We start from the raw sequence: 17,283 nt of genomic DNA, 5'->3' as shown, positions 1-17,283 counted from the left end.
CTCACCAGCAAAGGTGGTCATGGATGAGGGAAGGGAGGCCATCTTTCTCTCACCCATGCCACCACATGGCAGACGAGGAGGAGTGGTCAGCTCTCTTGCTCTCATGCCCTCAGGGTTGGCTCACCTGCGTCACCCATAACAGGGTCAGCGCTAGTGTGCTGCCCAGGTGAGGTGCATGCCTGTGGCGAGGAGTGGGCCATCTTTCCAGAGTGTATGTGTGTGGGGGCAGCTCTCCCCTGAGGGGTGTGGACTGCTCTCCTGCTGTGGTATCCAGCAAGGGGCAGGCCCAGCTATCCCAGGGCCAGTGAAGGGCAGGGCTGGCTAAGCACATGGTTACAATGAGTCCCTGTGCTAACATGGCCACAGGCATCATCACAGACCTCAGCTGCAGCAGGACCATGGATCAAGACATGGCCCTCAGCAGCAGCTCAGACCCAGAGATCACCATGGCTCTAGTGGCAGCACAGGCTACCCAGATCAGTATGGCCCTGGTGGCAGCATGGCCCTCAGACACCAACATGGTTTTGGGTGACTGGCCAGGCTCTGGGCATCTGCAGAGCCCTCGGTGGTAACAGGAGCCATGAATATTGCCCTAGACCCCAGCTGCTGCAGGGTCACAGACCCAAAGGCAACCCTAGGCAGCGGTCCAGGCCCAGATGTCTCCATGGCCTCAGGTGTCAGCATAGGCCCCCTAGATCAGTATGGCCCTGGTACTGGTATGGTCCTTGGACACCAACATGGTCTCAGGCAGCTGACCAGATCTTGGTCATCCACATAGCCCTCAGTGGTAACAAGAGCCACAGACATTAACTCAGACCCTGGCTGCTGTAGGGCCACAGACTCAGACAAGACCCTCAGCAACAGCCTTGGCTTGATCAATATCATGCGCCCCCCCCCCCCACCCCAGGTAACAGTGCATGCCATTCAGATCAGCATTATTGGTGAAATTATTAAGGCCACTCCACGTAGTTAAAAGGGAGGTTTATTTTGTAGGGTAACTTACAAATGAAGGGGTAGGTTGCAGGGTCTGGCAAAGGTATAGCACAGTCCGGCGGTGTTCTCTGGAGAACTCTGCTCGGTCTACCTCCTGCGTCCAGCGTCCCGAACCAAGAGAGCGACCTCCTCTTGATCCTTGGTCTTCCGCTCCCTCCTCTGCCCCGCCTTGTGGGTGTGATCATTACTGAAGCCTCAATGGGGGTTGGAACTTCCAGGCCAATGCTGGGATGGCTATCCACTACACAGCATGGTCTAAGTGGCAGCACAACCCTCGAGCACCTTCATGGCCACAGGTTGCGGCCTAGACCCCAGGCATCTGTGTGGTCTTTGGAGGCAACATGGGCCATGGACATCAATACAGACCCTGGCTATAGTAGGACCATAGTCCCAGACATGGTCCTGGGCAGCAGCCCAGGCTCAGATGTCACCATGGTCCCAGGTGGTAGTGCAGGCCCCTCAAATCGGCTTGGCCCCAGCAGTGGCATAGTCCTCAGGCATCAACATGGCCCCAGGTGGCAGCCTAATGTACTCAGATCAGCATGACCCCTGTGGCAGCATGGCCCTCTGATACCAACATGGCCCCAACAATAGCCTAGGCCTGGACATCACTTTGGACTTGAGTGGCAATCAGGCCATTCATGTCAGCCTGTTCCTCACCACCTTTACCTCTGTAGATCTGCCTCTCTACCCAGCCCATGAACCGTTCTGTCTCTCTCTTCCATTTCCCAGTCACTTACCATAATGGTGCATGATCACCCAGTGCCAGGGCTCCTGTCTGAGTCCTGCCTGCCTCAGCCACAGGGCATGGCACAGAGCTGCTGCTTTTCTTCTCTCAAGTGCCTGCACCTAGAGACCACGGGCAGCCTGTGCCTGCTTTCTTATAGCACACAGGACCACCTGCCTGGGGTGGCACCCCCCACAGCATGCTAAGCTCTCCCACATTGATCAGTAATTAGAAACATGCTGCAGACTTGCCTATAGGCTTATTTGATAGAGGAATCTTCTCACAGCTTCCCTCTTCTCAGATGACTTTAAATTGTGTGAAGTTGCCAAACATACACACACACACACACACACACACACACACACACACACACACATATACACACACAACCACAACAACCAAAAACCTAACTAGCACATACAAAGAAGCAGCTTTCACTCACAGAGTGCAGAGAAGCGTGTGGGTGAGCCCACTGGAGACTGACAGAAGGTAAAAGTCACTAGTAAGTAAGCCATTGTCTTAGTTTGGGTCACTATTGTGATGATCCAACACCATGACCAAAAAGCAACGTGGAGAGGAAAGGGCTTCCTTGGCTTACATTTCCACACCCACAGTCCATCACTGAAGGAAGTCAGGACAGGAACTCAAACAGGGCAGGGACTTGGAGACAGGAGCTGATGCAGAGGTCATGGAGGAATGCTGTTTACTGGCTTGCTCTCTGTGGCTTGTTCAGCCTGCTTTCTCACAGAACCTGGGACCACCAGCTCAGGAGTGGCACCGCCCACAACGGGCTTGACCCTTCACATCATCACTAGTTCAGGAAAGTGTGCCTCCAGCCCAATTTTATGGAGGCCTTTTCTCAACTGGGGTTCCTTCCTCTCAAATGAATATAGCCTGTGGAAAGCTGGCATAAAACTAGCCAGCACGACCATAATCCAACCAAAGGGAAGATTCAAGAAAGCTTCCAAAGAAATCTTGTCACACTGAAAATTAGTAAGTAAAAATTAATTTCAAATTAAAACGTTAGATCATTGATTAGTAAGATAAGCCTTTCCTGAGCTGTGTCCACTGGCAGCCACTTGCTGATGGTTTGCAGAGAGCTAGAGGAGGTCATTCTAATAATTAGTGTATTCATTATTTCCCAGGACCAATTCTGTGCCAAATAGGCATGACTGAGATGTGGACCCTGCCTTGGAAGGGCTACAGACTAAGGAAGGAGTACATCTAAACAGGCTAATAGTTGCATGTATAAAGTACTGTGATACAGCATGCCTGGGAGCAGAGAAGGGGATACTAAATGAGAGAGAGAGAGAGAGAGTGAGAGAGAGAGAGAGAGAGAGAGAGAGAGAGAGAGAGAGCCTGATTAAGGGAAAATCCCCTCAGGTATGGTACCCATGCTATGCTAATGCTGGGGGGTAGGGGAAATGGAGTTATCCCATAAATAATGATGCAGTGTGTTTAGGCCCAGCAGGGAAGAAAGGATGCTGGAAACTTCCAGCAATGGCTTTGTTCAGAGAAGATTCTTCAGAGAGGAATGCAGCAAGAAACAAAACAACAAAGTACTCCAATGATGAAAGTGTCCAACTGCCAAGCTAAAGAACGCAGAGCTGACCCCAAGTGCAATGAGAAAGCTCTGGTCTTCCCCTTAGGATGGGTAGGCAAGAAGAGAAGAGAGACTGAGAAGGGCCTGGCATGGTATAAAAAAAAATTAACTTCAAGAAGAACAGGGAGAGAGAGCATAAGAGAGTGATGGATATCAGGAAAAGAGATGAATTATTGTATTCTCAGGGAAATGGACATGTCAACATGGATGAACCCAGCAAAGAGAACGAAAAATAGGAGAAAACGTGACAGAGTGTCATGTATAAATGGCGGTGATTTTAAGATATGCACTGCAGAAAGGCACAGCTGTCTCAGTGTCGGAGAAGACTGTGGTTGAGACAGGAAGAATGGTTACATGGGCTCCCCCACAGAAATGGTGATGTTTCATTCCAAGCTAGTCGGTGGATAAATGAAGTCACTGTCTATTTTAACTTAAATATTGTACAAAATTTTTAGTGGAGTAGGTGCCGATGTGGTGTTGGTAAAAAAGTTGTAGAACTCAGCTGGTGGGAGAGGAAGGTTGTGAACAGTGTCTAAAGCTGTGGACTGAGGACTATCTTTGTTCTAGAGACTGGATACAAACACAGGATGTTAGGCCAAGTCTCAGGATTTCTGCTAACTTTGCAATTCTTTGGTTTCCACACTTGTAAAGCAGATACATAACATTCTTTGTGAGGGAACGTGGAGCCCTCTATATTTAAACTGATTGACTGAGTGTAGTGGTACCTTCCTAGGATCCTGTCACTCTGGGGGCTGGAAGAGGAAGTCCAGGCAAGGCTAGGCTATACAACAAGACACCGTATCAAAAGTAAAATAAAATAAACAATGCATAAAATAATGTCACAGACATAGAAAGTACTAGTTACCTGAGTTAGCTATCATCTTCACCGTTCATGCAAAAGGAACAAAAGTGAAGATAAAGTCCTGCATTTATGGAACACTTCACAATTTGCCAACAACAGACAGACTAAAAACTACAAAACTGAGCTTTAAAAGAAATGAACACGGACACAAAAGACTTTACAAATAATGGACATTTAGCCAGTCATTCATAACATCTCTTGCCTATAAACAGCAAATCAAACTCATACCTCAGGAATTTATCAACTTGTTTACAAGTGTTCCAGAGAAATGATTTAGCACTTACAAGCACTTACTGCTCTTCCAGAGGACCTGGGTTCCGTTCCCAGCACCTATGTTGGGCAGCTCCCAATAACCTATAACTCCAGCTCCAGGGGATCTGATGCTCTCTTCTGGCCTCCCCAAGCACTTGGGCACACATTCACACATACAACATGAATAAAAATAAAAACAAATCTTCTAAAAAAGTATCTGAGTAGCCAGGCGGCAGTGGGGCACACCTTTAATTCCAGCACTCGAAAGGCAGAGCCAGGCGGATCTATGAGTTTGAGGCCAGCCTGGTCTACAGTGAGATCCAGGACAGGCACCAAAACTACACAGAGAAACCCAGTCTCGGACCCCCCCCCCAAAGGAAAAAAGTAACTAAAATGGGGGCTGGAGAGACAGTTCATCCATTAAGTTCATTTGCTTTTCTTCCAGAGTCTTTGAGTCTGGTTCCCAGCACCCACACTGGACACTGGACAGCTCACCATCACCAACTTTCATTGCTGCATGAATCCTAAGTTCACTTTCCATAGTTACAATGCTGAACTTTCCTGACTCTACTAAAATCATGAAAAGGTCTCTCTGTGATACGGGAGTCGCCCTCAAGTTCATTTACAGAAGCAACATTGAAAACCAGTATCAATGGAAAATCCTAAGTAAGCTAAACTCTAGCTTTGTCTAACCTAAAGTAGAGAGGAAACGACGGAAGCCTCCTGGTTTGCATACGGAGTTGGGAAAACCCTCTTGTGAATTATCTCGGTGAGGAAGCATAAGCAGTGGGGTGCTTCTAAGCATCTTCTTTCAGATGTACCAGTCCATCCGAACCTCGGTTATCCATCGTCAGCGGACCCTTCACCGGCTCTCACAGACCTTGGCTTGCCCTGGTGGGCGTGGCCTGCGCGCTGACGCACAGCGAGTGCGCCGACGCACAGCGCGGCGTGCGCGCGCCGCCCGCCCGCGGGAGCTCGCCGGTGTCTGGAACGGCAGCAGTGGCGCGGAGAGCGGGCGGAGCAGGCGCCAACCGCCCGGGGCGCGGCGGGAGGAGGCGCGAGGCGGCAGGTGGTGTCCCTCGAGCTGCGGCGGGGTCATGATCGACTCAGTGAAGCTGCGGCGCGATTGCGCGGCTGACTTCTTCTCGCACTACGAATACCTGTGCGCGCTGCAGGACTCGGTGCCGCTGCCCGCCGTGCGCTCCTGCCTGCGGGACGGCGTGCTGGACTTCAATGCCGATCGGCTGCGCATGGTGGACTGGGCGCCGCTGCTCAGCACGCTCAGGGTGAACCGCGACCTGCCGCTGGTGGCCATCAAGAGCTCCTTCCAACCGTGGCTCGGGGAGACAGGTCTGCAGCCGGGAGGTGCGAGGGTTCGGTCTGAGAGGAGGGAGCCCGGTGCACCAGAAGCCTGCGAAGCCGGCCTCACCCATCCACAAAGGGGTGTTTGCCGCCGCCTCCTTTGCAGGCTGCCGCCTCTGGCGGTTGGCTGCAGGAGTAGTCAAGACAAGGAGTAGGGCTGGAGATCGGCGCTTATTAGAGCGAGGAGGATGACCAATTATGCTCCCCGAGGGGGGATATACAGTATAATTTAGCTAATGGTTTAACCATAGATGCTTTTGCCCCCGCCCTCTTTCCTATAGGGCTTTAAATTTACAATCTCCCCTCCCTCTTCATTGCAAGCCTAATACAGAAAAGAAGGGGGTTAAAAATGGAAAGAAAAAAATGCATTACAAAACAAAAAATTCCCTTCAGGGACGTCTTTTATGATTTTTAGAAAATTGTGTGTGAGTGTTTTGCTTTCGTGTATGTACTTGTGTGCAGTGCCTTTGTGGAGTCCAGAGAAGGGGTTGGGACTCCTAGAACTAGAATTACACATGGTTGTGAGCCACCATATGGGTGCTGGGAACCGAGCTTGTGTGCTTTGCAAGAAAGGGAAGTACGCCTAAGGCCGAGCCATCTTTAAAGATAACATGTTTGCAAGTTCTTAGTATTTAAATTGTTTATAACCCCCAAGCCAAGTCTTCAGTGGTCATTCATGACCAGCAACCAAAAAATTTACCATCCAATATGTATGGTTCCTTACTGATTTTTTTCTTAAAGTATTGGTGTGTTTGTGTATCTTAGTATCAGCTTATGAACACACAGGGAAACCAGAAGAGGTGTTGGGTGTCCTCTGGTCATTATTTTGTCTCTCTAACGGGGGAGGGGGGGCGAGGGGGGGCGGTAGGCTGTTTTCTCAGCTTGGCTGGAAACCAGGAAGCCCTAACCGTCCTCGCTTGTCTCCTCCCCCTCCAAACTAGAGTTCAAGCCCTGGCCCCCTGGGGCCTAGTGAATGTGGGTGCTGGGACCTGGAACTCCAGACCTCCAGATTGTACAGCAAATGCCCTGCGCCGCTGAGCTGTCTTCCCAGCAGCTAACCTACTTTTCACATCCTCTTTTAGATTTCTAAATAATTTTTGTGTGGATGTATGTGGCATGTGTGTGCACACATATGCATGTTTTTGTGTGTAAACACATGTTCTCATGTGAATGGAGGCCAGAAATTGATATTGGGTATATTCCTCTATTGATTTCCAGTTTATTTACCGAGACAGGGTTGTTTTTGTTTTTTGAACTCGGGGGACTTGCTGATTCCATTGTCTGACTAGCTAGTTTGCCCCAGGGACCATCTCTTGTTGCTTCCCAGGGATTACTGGCTTTTACCTCACAGATCCTCACCGTTTTCCTTGCGTGCACTTTCATCCATTTGGCCATCTCAGCCCCAATTTTTTTTTTTTTAAAGAGTAGTATCATCTAAGGGAAACAGGTGTTGGAGGCAACCGAGAGTTTGAATCTCATATTTTGAACTCTTAATTCTCACACATTTGACAAGCCATTGAAGCAAGCCTGACGTGGATTCTTAGGACTAAAGCACATTGCACATGTTAGTTGTCTGCCGGTTACCAGCTGAAAGGGAAGATGTGATAAGCTAGAAGTGATGATGATGGTGATGGTGATGATGGTTGGTCATTCCCTTTGTGTAATTCGTCCTAGAGTGGGGCATGTTTTTCTAACCATTCTCATCGTACCAATGGCAACCTTGGTCCTCATCACGTGTGTCAAAAAAGCCAACTCTTGCAGACTTGCCTCAGCCTCTGAATTTCATTTTTCTCTCCTGAAGGGTCCCTCACACCTGCAGTATTTATGCTGTCCAGCAGGTGTCAGGCTTGGAACCCTCTGCACAGTCCACTCTCCCTCTTTCTCCTATATGCAAATTGAGGGTTTTCTTGAAGACATTCCCTTGGGTGCAGATTCTTTGCCTCCATAAGGAACCATGCCATGCATGGCTTATGTTTCTATCTCTCATGTGGCTTTGAATTTTCTGTTTAAGGACATGGTTCATTTCTGTACTTTAGTACTTGGGAGTTTAAGACTAAAATTGTCTGACTGACATCACTGATTTTACAATGAATTTGTTTTAGATTCTGATACACACAGAGTTTGCAGAAATCGGGTTCCTGCGGTAAGATCCAAGGACGTGAGCTTCCAGCTATGTAAGGCCCTTAAAGGCTGCTTAAGTTCATCAAGTGTGCTAAGAAATCTGGAGCTAAATGGGCTGATTCTGAGAGAGAGAGATTTGGCTAGTCTAACAAAGGTAAGCCTTGTTCATGTGACCCACAGACACTTGATAGCTGGTTTTGGTGGGAAAATACGCAATTCATATTTTGCTTTTTTCCTCTGTCAAGGGATTGAGTAAATCGGCCTCTCTGGTGCACCTGTCTCTTGCCAATTGTCCAATTGGAGATGGAGGCTTAGAGAGTGAGTCAAGTCATTTTACTGTTGCCTTGTGAGGCTGCTGCCATGTTTGCCTGTGCTTTGGTGACCCCCGTCTGCCTTTGTGGGCTGCTTGTCAGCCTGAGTTGCCTCCTGTGCCTGCTCAGATGCTGATCTGTTCTCACTTCTACCGGGGAAGCTTATCATGCCTCAGACTATCTGCACTTTAAGGTTGTGAAATGCCGTAAACCAAGCTGTTCGTGTCTGCTCATAGTTTATGGTTTTCCTTTAAGAAGTATTTGTGGGAGCCAGGCATGGTGGTGCACACCTTTAATCCCAGCACTTGGGAGGCAGAGGCAGGCAGACCTTTGCCAGCCTGGTCTATAGATCGAGTTCCAGGACAGCCAGGGCTAGCCAGAGAAAACCTGTCTCGGAAAAAAAAAAAAAATTGTGAGGAGGGCAAGAGGAGGGTAAAGAGAACAAAAAGACACGGCCATCTCCAAGTAGAACAACTGTAATGCAGTTGTTTGTGGTTTTTGAGACAAGGTCCAGCTCAAAGGTAGCTCCAGCTGGCCTAGAACTCTATGTAGACCAGGCAGACCTCCAGCTCTGAGAGATCCACCTGCCTCTGCCTCCCAAGTGCTGGGATTAAAGGTGTGCACCACTATCCCAGCTGTATAATGCAATTGTAATGTCTGCATGTCAATATTTAAAGTGCTCAGTTTTGGCATGTTAGTAGAATCAAGCCTTTGCTGTGATCTAGAACAGTACTTTGTTACTGACAAATTGCAGCCAGTCTGTTAGTGTCTGGGAGGGTTGTAAAGTGATTGCAGGAGTCTGTCTCTAAACTAGCATAGACCGAGGACAGTGACTAAGCCATGATTGACAGGTTGGCGGGCTCTTGGTCTCACTGTGTGTCTTTTCTTCCTTTCAGTTGTTTGTCAGGGGATAAAGAACTCTGTGACTCTCAAGACTGTCAACTTCACAGGATGTCATCTGACATGGCAAGGCGCCGGTCACATAGCCAAGATCTTAAAGGTGACTGTTCCTTCGGCTTGAGTGACTGGTGTGGTTGAGGCACATCCTGCTCTGGTATGGGGTTGCAGTGAGGTCTGTGTTGTTTTCTCTTATCCATACGGAGGTTGCAGTTTGCGTTTCATCCCATGATGTAACCGTTGTTCAGCTTGGGATTCTGCCTCTTAAAGATATCACGTTAATCTTAGGAATGAGACTTCAAAGTATAATACTTCTTTGTTCAGTTGGTGAAACATTGTAGCACTGACGGAAACTGAAACTTCATACTATTAGGGTCTCCGATTCCTGATGTTGCTCTATTGTGATTTATAAACTAGTGAAAACAGTTCATAAATTCCTTATAAACCTTACAACTGCTACAGTAGGACTAAAGGTATTTACCAATTTGACATGAAGCCTTTTTTGTAGGTTTTTTTTTGGTTGTTGTTGTTGTTGTTTGTTTGCTTGTTTGGGGCTAGTAGGGGTTGAGACAGGACACTGCTATGTGCTCCAGGCTGCTTGGCCTGGAACTTGCCTCAGCCCTCCTTCTTCAGCCTCCCAACTGCTAGATTAGAGGTATGTGTCACCTTTTGTCCCCTTCTGAGGGCAGACTGTGGCGTATTTGCACTTAGGGGATGTGGTGTGTGTAATCGCATGCCTAGTTCCCCTTTAGGTTTCCCGTGTCCTCCTTCAACACCTGACTCCTCCATGCTGTTATCTTTGAAGTACCAGACCATGAGAAGGCACGAGGAAACCTGGGCTGAGAGTCTTCGCTACAGGAGACCCGATTTTGACGGCATGGCTGGCTTAAGGCGAATCACGCTGAATTGCAACACGCTAATTGGTGACCAGGGTGCAAGTGCTTTTGCAGACTCTCTTAGTGAGGATTTGTGGCTTAGAGGTAAGTTAAATGAGCTTCAGAAATTGAAAATCCTCTAATAGCTTTTATTGTACCTTTAAAGTCCTATATATTCTCCATAGAAAACAGTGTTACCTGTAATCAAAACATCTGGAAGTAACTACTGTTCATTTAGGCGTATTTTCAGCCTTTAAAAAAAAATAGATGTTTGTGCACCTAGAGATTATAGCAATAGTTATGGCAAACTTGATGTTTTATAACCCTACTATTTTTGTTTACAGGTAGGGGTGTGTGTGTGTGTGTGTGTGTGTGTGTGTGTGTGTGTGTGTGAAATCTAGTACTCAGTTTTGAGCTCAGCAGTACCAACCTTATCTAGAATGCAGGTGCCCTTGAATGCCACTTAGTACACAAAATTTTTTTGCTATATGCACATTTTAAAGGATTTTCATATATGATCTTGACTTAAATAATCAGCACTTTGCTTTTATTTTAATATATATGCTATATAATAGATAATCAAATATACATGCTATATATGTGGGGTGTTTATTTGTTTGTTTTAGACAGAGTCTCACTAGATAGCCCTGGCTAGATTGGAACTTGCTGTGTATATCAGATTAGCCTTGAACTCCCAGAGATCTACCTGACTCTACCTCCTGAGTGCTGGCTGCAATTTTAATTTTAAGATTAAAAAAACAAAACAAAAACAAAACAAATCATTTAGTATTTACTTAGGGTGTGGTTCCAAGTACATGTCCTGCCACAGTGCACATGTGGAGGTCAGAGGACAACTTGCCAAAATGGGTCTCTCCTTCCAAATATGTAGGTTCCAGGGATGAAACTTGAGTGATCTGATGTTGACAGATTTTTCTTTGGGCTGCCAGCTCACAAAAAACAACATGGAGACTTATTATTAATTATGAAAGATGGGCCTATAGCTTAGGCTTGTCCCACCAGCTCTTGTAACTTAAATTAACCCTTATTTTTTAATCTACGTTCTTTTATGTGGCTCGGTTACCTTTACTCTGCTTCCTCAACATTTGTCTGGCGACTCCCCCTTTCTTCTTCCCAGAGCTCTCTCTGTCCAGAAGCCCCTCTATACCTCCTGCCTAGCTATTGGCTGTTTGGCTTTTTATTAAACCAATCACAATGACGCACCTTTACAGACTGTGATCAACTATCTTGGAACAGTTTGGCTTGGCAGCAAGTGCCTTTACTGCCTGTCATCTTGCTGTTCAGGTTCATTGCTATAGGTGGGCCTCATTTAATGTTCTGGTGACATTTACTGGCTATGGGTTGTTTGGTTAGTTGGGTATACCTTTCTTCTGTGTCAAGAGGTGTCTTAGTTTGGGCTATTATAGAATGCTATAAACTGGTGGTTTAAACAGCAAGAGTTTATTTCTGCTAGTTCTGGGGCCTGGGAAGTCCAGAGTCAGGCAGGGGCAGATCAGTTTTAGAGTCAACTCTCTCCTGCAGGTGCAAGGCTGCCTTTGTTCCTTTTCTTAGTCTAGTCTACTTTCTGTTGCTGAGCTAGAAGACTTGCTGTCTTAGTCACCATTGCTGTGAAAAGACACCATGACCAAGGCCACTCTTACAAAAGGAAGCATTTAGTTGGGGTCTTGCTTACAGTTTCAGAGGTTTAGTCACATTGTCAGCATGGCAGGAAGCATGGCAGCACATAGCACATAGGCAGACATGGTGCTGGGAAAGTAGCTAAGAGTTCTACATCCTGATCTGGATGGCACTGGGCCTGGCATGGGCTTTTGATTTTTTTTGTTTTTTCCAAGACAGGGTTTCTCTGTGTAGTTTTGGTACCTGTCCTAGATTTCACTCTGTGGACCAGGCTGGCCTCGAATTCACAGAAGGCCTGGCTCTGCCTTCTGAGTGCTGGGATTAAAGGCGTTTGCCACCACCGCCCTGTGGTATGGGCTTTTGACACCTCAAAGCCTATCCCTAGTGAGTGACCAAATATATGAGCCTATGAGGGCCTCATATATTTATTCAAACTAGCGCACTTACCGAAACAATTTGGGAAAGAAAGGTTTTTGTTTTTTTCACCTTACAGCTTGCAGCCCTTCATAAAGGAAAGTCAGGGCAGGAACTCTTTATTTATTGATGTGTTTTGTCTGTATGTATGTCTGTGTACCACAGTCATACCTACTGCCCACAGAGGCCAGAAAAGAGCACTGGATCTCCTGGGACTGGAATTGCAGACAGTTGTGAGCTGCCATGTGGGTGTTGGGAATGGAACCTAGGTCCTCTGGAAGAGCAGCAATCCTCTTAACCATCTCTCCAGCCCCTCTCTTTCTTAAAGTGTAGTTTTCTGAGATTCCTTTGGAATTCAGGATTGTGAGTCCAAGAATTAAGTGCAGTATTTACACTGCCATGAACATCCTTGTTAATCATGAAATGATATTCATTGTGTGATACTTTCTCTCATACAGTGGGGAGTTACCTTTTATTTTAATCATTGGCTTGGGGCTGGGGTAAGGTCACTGTAACACATCATAGAAGAGTTTTTTTAATTGTGTGATTTCCTATACTTTTGATTTCCTTTTTTTTTTTTTTTTTTTTTTTTGGAAGTTGAGGATCGAACCCAGAGCCTTGCGCTTGCTAGGCAAGCACTCTACCACTGAGCTAACCCCCCCCCCCTTTTTTTTTTAACACTGCTGTGACTAGTCTTGTTCAGGAATGTCCTAAGCATGAATGAAAACTGTCTGGATATTAAGCTGTGTGGAGTCAGCAAGTGACCTGTTGTCTTCTACCAACAGCTCTTGACCTGCAGCAGTGTGGTCTCACCAGTGAAGGAGCCAAGGCTTTACTGGAGGCCCTAGAGACCAACAGAACCCTGGTCGTTCTGGATATAAGAAAAAATCCACTTATCAGTATGTCATCTCTTTAAAATTAATTAACAAATGGCAGAACAAAGTGAATTTGTGTATTGAAAAATTTAAAAACTTAATGTGTTTATTTTCTAGTTTGGTAATTTTTATGCTTTTATCAGTAATGCATTGTTTTAAATGATTGGAAATTAGTTGTTCTGGTGGCTACTTCTTCTAAGTGAGCCCAGATAATAAGACTGATTCTGTCAAGAGCACTCTCCTCACGTCTCCCTGAATCTCTGAATTCTTGGAAAGAACATTTCATTTGTCTGCTAATTTGTAAAGAAATTTTAGATCTTGTATGTGTCAAAACACTGGTTCAGATACTAAGCATTCAAATGTAAATGCATAAGCAGATAAGGAATTTCAGATAGTAGGAAGTGCACAGATAATTTAAGAAGACAGATGGGGAACTCAGCTGGAGAACTCACACATAAGTGGAAAATGGGGTGTGCCATGGATGTTCTGAGGGAGGTGCATTGTGGGACAAGGAAGCAGTCGGCAAATAGGTACAAGAGGGCAGGATGGATGGAGTACTTGAGGAAAGGGGAGGCTGGGGCTGGAGGGATGGCTCAGTAGCTAAAACACTTCCTGTGGTTGCAGATGACCCAGGCTTGGTTCCCAACTCACACGCCAACTGCTCATAGCCACCTGTAACTTCAGTTCCAAGGGATCCACTGCCCCCTTCTGACCTCCATGGCCACTGCATGCACTTGGTACCCAAACAAGAGAGCAGACAGATAAACGGACAAATAAAGTAATAAATGAATTGCTAAGAAAAAGAAAACCTGAGAGAGAAGCTGATGCACTGTGTGGTCAAACAGGGCCAGGGACTTGACAGTGTAAGGTCTTCAATGCCAGGGTAAGGGCATGGCTCTTCTCAGTGAGCTGACAGCACCTCTACAAAGTTGAGGTAGAAAAGGCATGGTCTGAGTGGTGTTTCAGTCAGATGGCCATGGTGTGCAGGATGCCAGAAGGTTGAAACAGAGTAAGAAGATGTGCACATAGATTGGATGTTGGCTATGGAGGAAGTGGTTGTTTTCAGATGTCCTAGACAAGATGGTGGTGCCATTTACTGAAAAGGGGAAGCTGGAGAGAGGAGCATTGTTGAGGCCATATCATGACTTTGGTTTGGCTCTATTAGTTGTCATTTGATGCAACCTTTGGTTTTCTGTGCAGAGGTTTCCAAAGCCACTTCAGACCTAAAGTGCTGGTGCACGTAGGCAAAGCGTTACAGTTGACTGAGTTGTGAAGAAGAGGAGTGCTCGGAAGCAGAGATGAGTCTGTGCTTTAGCTTCATGGGAAAAGCAGTGGTTAGTGGGCTTCTGCGGGAGTGGTCGGTCACCGGAAGACACCTAACAGCCTCCCTTTTCTCTTACTCTAGACCACTCTGTGATGAAAGCGGTTATCAAAAAAGTTCTCCAGAATGGCAGGAGTGCCAAGTCAGAGGTATCACTTGTTTCAGTCCTGTGAAAAGAATGTCTCTGTAATTACAGTTTTCTTCTGCTTTTAGTAAAATTGTCAAGATCCTTTTCTGCTATCTGACGGAAAACCCAGTGGCTATGGCACATTGGTGGGATAGTGATGTGCACAGCTGTCCCCAAGTCAGGGGGCTTTTCTCTCTGTTTTTAAATATTGTATCATTATTTCATTTGGGATCTGAGAACTGCAAATTGCAAAGCTGTATTAGTGTAAAATATCTTCCGCATGCCCAGTTAAAGTGGGGTCCTCTTGTGACCTATAGCTGATATCACCTGGCTCTCCCTTCCAGTACCAGTGGATAACGTCCCCATCAGTGAAGGAGCCGTTGAAAACCGCTAAGCAGAAAAAGAGAACGATCGTCCTTGGAAACAGTCGGAAAGGAAAAGCTACCATTAGAATTGGTAACTGTCTTGGCTTTTTAGTGGCACCAAAACTTACACCTAGCATGTTTTTAGGACATTAATATTCAAGTCTCATCTCTTAGGTAATAACCAATGTTGATTACAGCACATTCTGAGGCCTAAACTATAGTTATTCTAATCTAGGTTATGAAAATTCATGGCATGTGGAAATATTAAATGAATCATTTGGAAGGCTTTCTGTTTTCCTTTTTTTTTTTTTTTTTTATAAACTAACTACCGTTACTGGTTTTTGTTTTTGTTTTTTTAATATTTGTCATCTTGACTGTTTCCTGAGTGGTGATTATTTTTCATCATGCACAGTTGAGATTTAGAATGCCCTTTGATGCAGGGTTAGCAAAGAGTGCAGGGGATAGAACCCAGGACCCCATGCATGGGAGGCAAGTTCTCTATCACTGAGCCACAGCCACAGGTTGATTTTTTTTTTAAAGTGACTGAATCAGATATCACATTTCTGATGTAAAAGCCTTAATGTAAAGCAATGTTGAAGACAAATTTTCTGACCTACAGCTGGAACACTTTAGGAAGGCTTGCTATTTTTGAAATTTGTTCTTGCTGCATTGCTCAGACTACCCCGGGGCTTGTGACCCCTTGTCTGAAGGTCTTGAGTAGTTGGGTTGCAGGTAAACATCCCCATGCCCAGCTAGAAAAACATTTTTGTCTTCGTTAGGGTTTCTGTTGTGTGACAAAATGCCATGATGAAAAGCAGCGTGGGGAGGGAAGGGTTTATTTCAGTTTACAACATCACAGTCCGTCATCCAGGGAAGTCAGGACAAGAGCTCAGAGCAGAGGCCATGGGCGCATGCTACATACAGGCTTGCTCCTCGTGGCTTGTTCATCCTGCTTCCTTAGATGCCCAGGACCACCTGCCCAGAACTGCATGGATCGTTAATTAAGAAAATGGCCCATAGGCCATTCTTGTGGGGGCATTTTCTCAGTTGATGTCTCCTCTTCCCAAACGACTCTGGCGTGTGTTGAGTTGACATAAAACTAGCCAGCACAAGTCTCTAGTGTGTGTTATATATATAAATAAACTTCTAAGTATTAGTTAATCTAAACTTCAAGCCTTCTATTAGTTTTGTAATTGAGTACAAATTGAAAGGTTCGTGCTGGCACATAGGTAAATGCACCTCCCTCAGGTAGAGCAATCTGCATTCCACCCTAGAACCCACAAGGTGGAAGGAGAGAACCAGCTCCTACAAGTTATTCTGGATCCCCCCCACACACACACACACGCTGGCCCATACACTCATACAATAATTGAGAAAACCTGATGAAAACTAATGTCTATAGTATAAACTTCAGGTTCTTCTAAATATATATCTTTTATGTAATTTGTCTCTAATATTTTTTTTATTTCTAAAAAGTCCTTAATATTTTTTTGAGACAGGGTCTTCCTCTGACTGGCTTTGAATTTGCAGTGACTTTCTGGTCTCTGGTCTCTGCCTCCCAAGTGCTGGAGTTATAGGCAGAACCATGGCGGTAACTTACATTCTAAAACACTTTGTCTTGGCTTGGCTCAGGGTAGTTGTGAATTCACTATGTAGCCAGGGGTGGCCTGAGTGCTGGGGTTACGTGCATGCTCCACGATGCCCAGTCTTACGTGGTGATGGGTAAGGAGGTAACTTAGAGCCCCATACGTGCTGGGCAAGCACTGTGGCAGCTGAGCTACACTCCAGCTCTAGAACATGCTCCCTTTAGCATACCTAGTATGGTAAGAAAGAGTGACAGTGGAACGAACCCAGGCCTAGTAAGAAAGGGGCCTTTTTAAAATGCTCTTGAATTTTCAAAGTCTTTATGGCAAAACCATAAAGACTGCAATAGAAGCAACAAAATAAGTTTTATGTTTACTGTTACCCACTTCCAAAATGATGTTTGTGGTGACTTTGTATGATGCCACATAATCAAGATACTTGAACAATAATAACAAATAATGTTTTGCTTACTCCTTTACCAGAAATTTAAAAAACGGATGCTTGACATAGTAGCGTTGAACTTATATACTTATAGGTTGTTAATGAAGCCAAGTGGTGGAGGCTCACGCCTTTAATCCCATAATCCCAGCACTCAGGAGGCAGAGGCCAGCCTGGCCTACAGAGCTAGTTCCAGGATAGCCAGCACTACACACACACACACACACACACACACACACACACACACACACACACACACCCCGTTATTTTAAAAAAAGGTAGTTAACATAGAGATTTTTTTTTTAATTTCATGTGTAGTTGTAGAAAAACGTGTTTGAAAAGGTTTTACATGAAGACATTAGCATAACAGTGGAACAGTTAAAGAGCACCTCCAGGTCCTTTATCCTTAGAAAAAGTGTATTTTCCTTTCTACTGTTTTGTACAATGTTCCCCGTGACCCAGATGTGACTGACATCCTGTCACTTTATGCTGTGGTCTTCCAGTGCAGGGCTGTGCTTTTT

The 17,283-nt window shown here is 45.8% G+C and overlaps 1 protein-coding gene across 2 annotated transcripts in view; it reads left to right on the top strand.

The window, feature by feature from the left end:
- The first annotated feature begins 5,378 nt into the window (after positions 1-5,378).
- The window catches only part of Cep78 (centrosomal protein 78), a 30,741-nt gene continuing 18,836 nt past the window's right edge, over positions 5,379-17,283 (top strand). For both annotated transcript variants that reach the window (XM_036206840.1, XM_036206832.1), the window contains exons 1-8: positions 5,379-5,787; positions 7,902-8,074; positions 8,166-8,238; positions 9,128-9,231; positions 9,934-10,108; positions 12,838-12,951; positions 14,333-14,397; positions 14,720-14,831. In XM_036206840.1, coding sequence (XP_036062733.1) covers positions 5,535-5,787; positions 7,902-8,074; positions 8,166-8,238; positions 9,128-9,231; positions 9,934-10,108; positions 12,838-12,951; positions 14,333-14,397; positions 14,720-14,831 — 1,069 coding nt within the window. In that variant the 5' untranslated portion in view covers positions 5,379-5,534. The remainder of the gene's footprint in view (positions 5,788-7,901; positions 8,075-8,165; positions 8,239-9,127; positions 9,232-9,933; positions 10,109-12,837; positions 12,952-14,332; positions 14,398-14,719; positions 14,832-17,283) is intronic.

The sequence above is a fragment of the Onychomys torridus genome, chromosome 1 (genome assembly GCF_903995425.1).
Source record: "Onychomys torridus chromosome 1, mOncTor1.1, whole genome shotgun sequence".
In the NCBI taxonomy this organism is placed as follows: Eukaryota; Metazoa; Chordata; class Mammalia; order Rodentia; family Cricetidae; genus Onychomys; species Onychomys torridus.
This window is presented reverse-complemented; position numbering and strand designations above follow the sequence as displayed.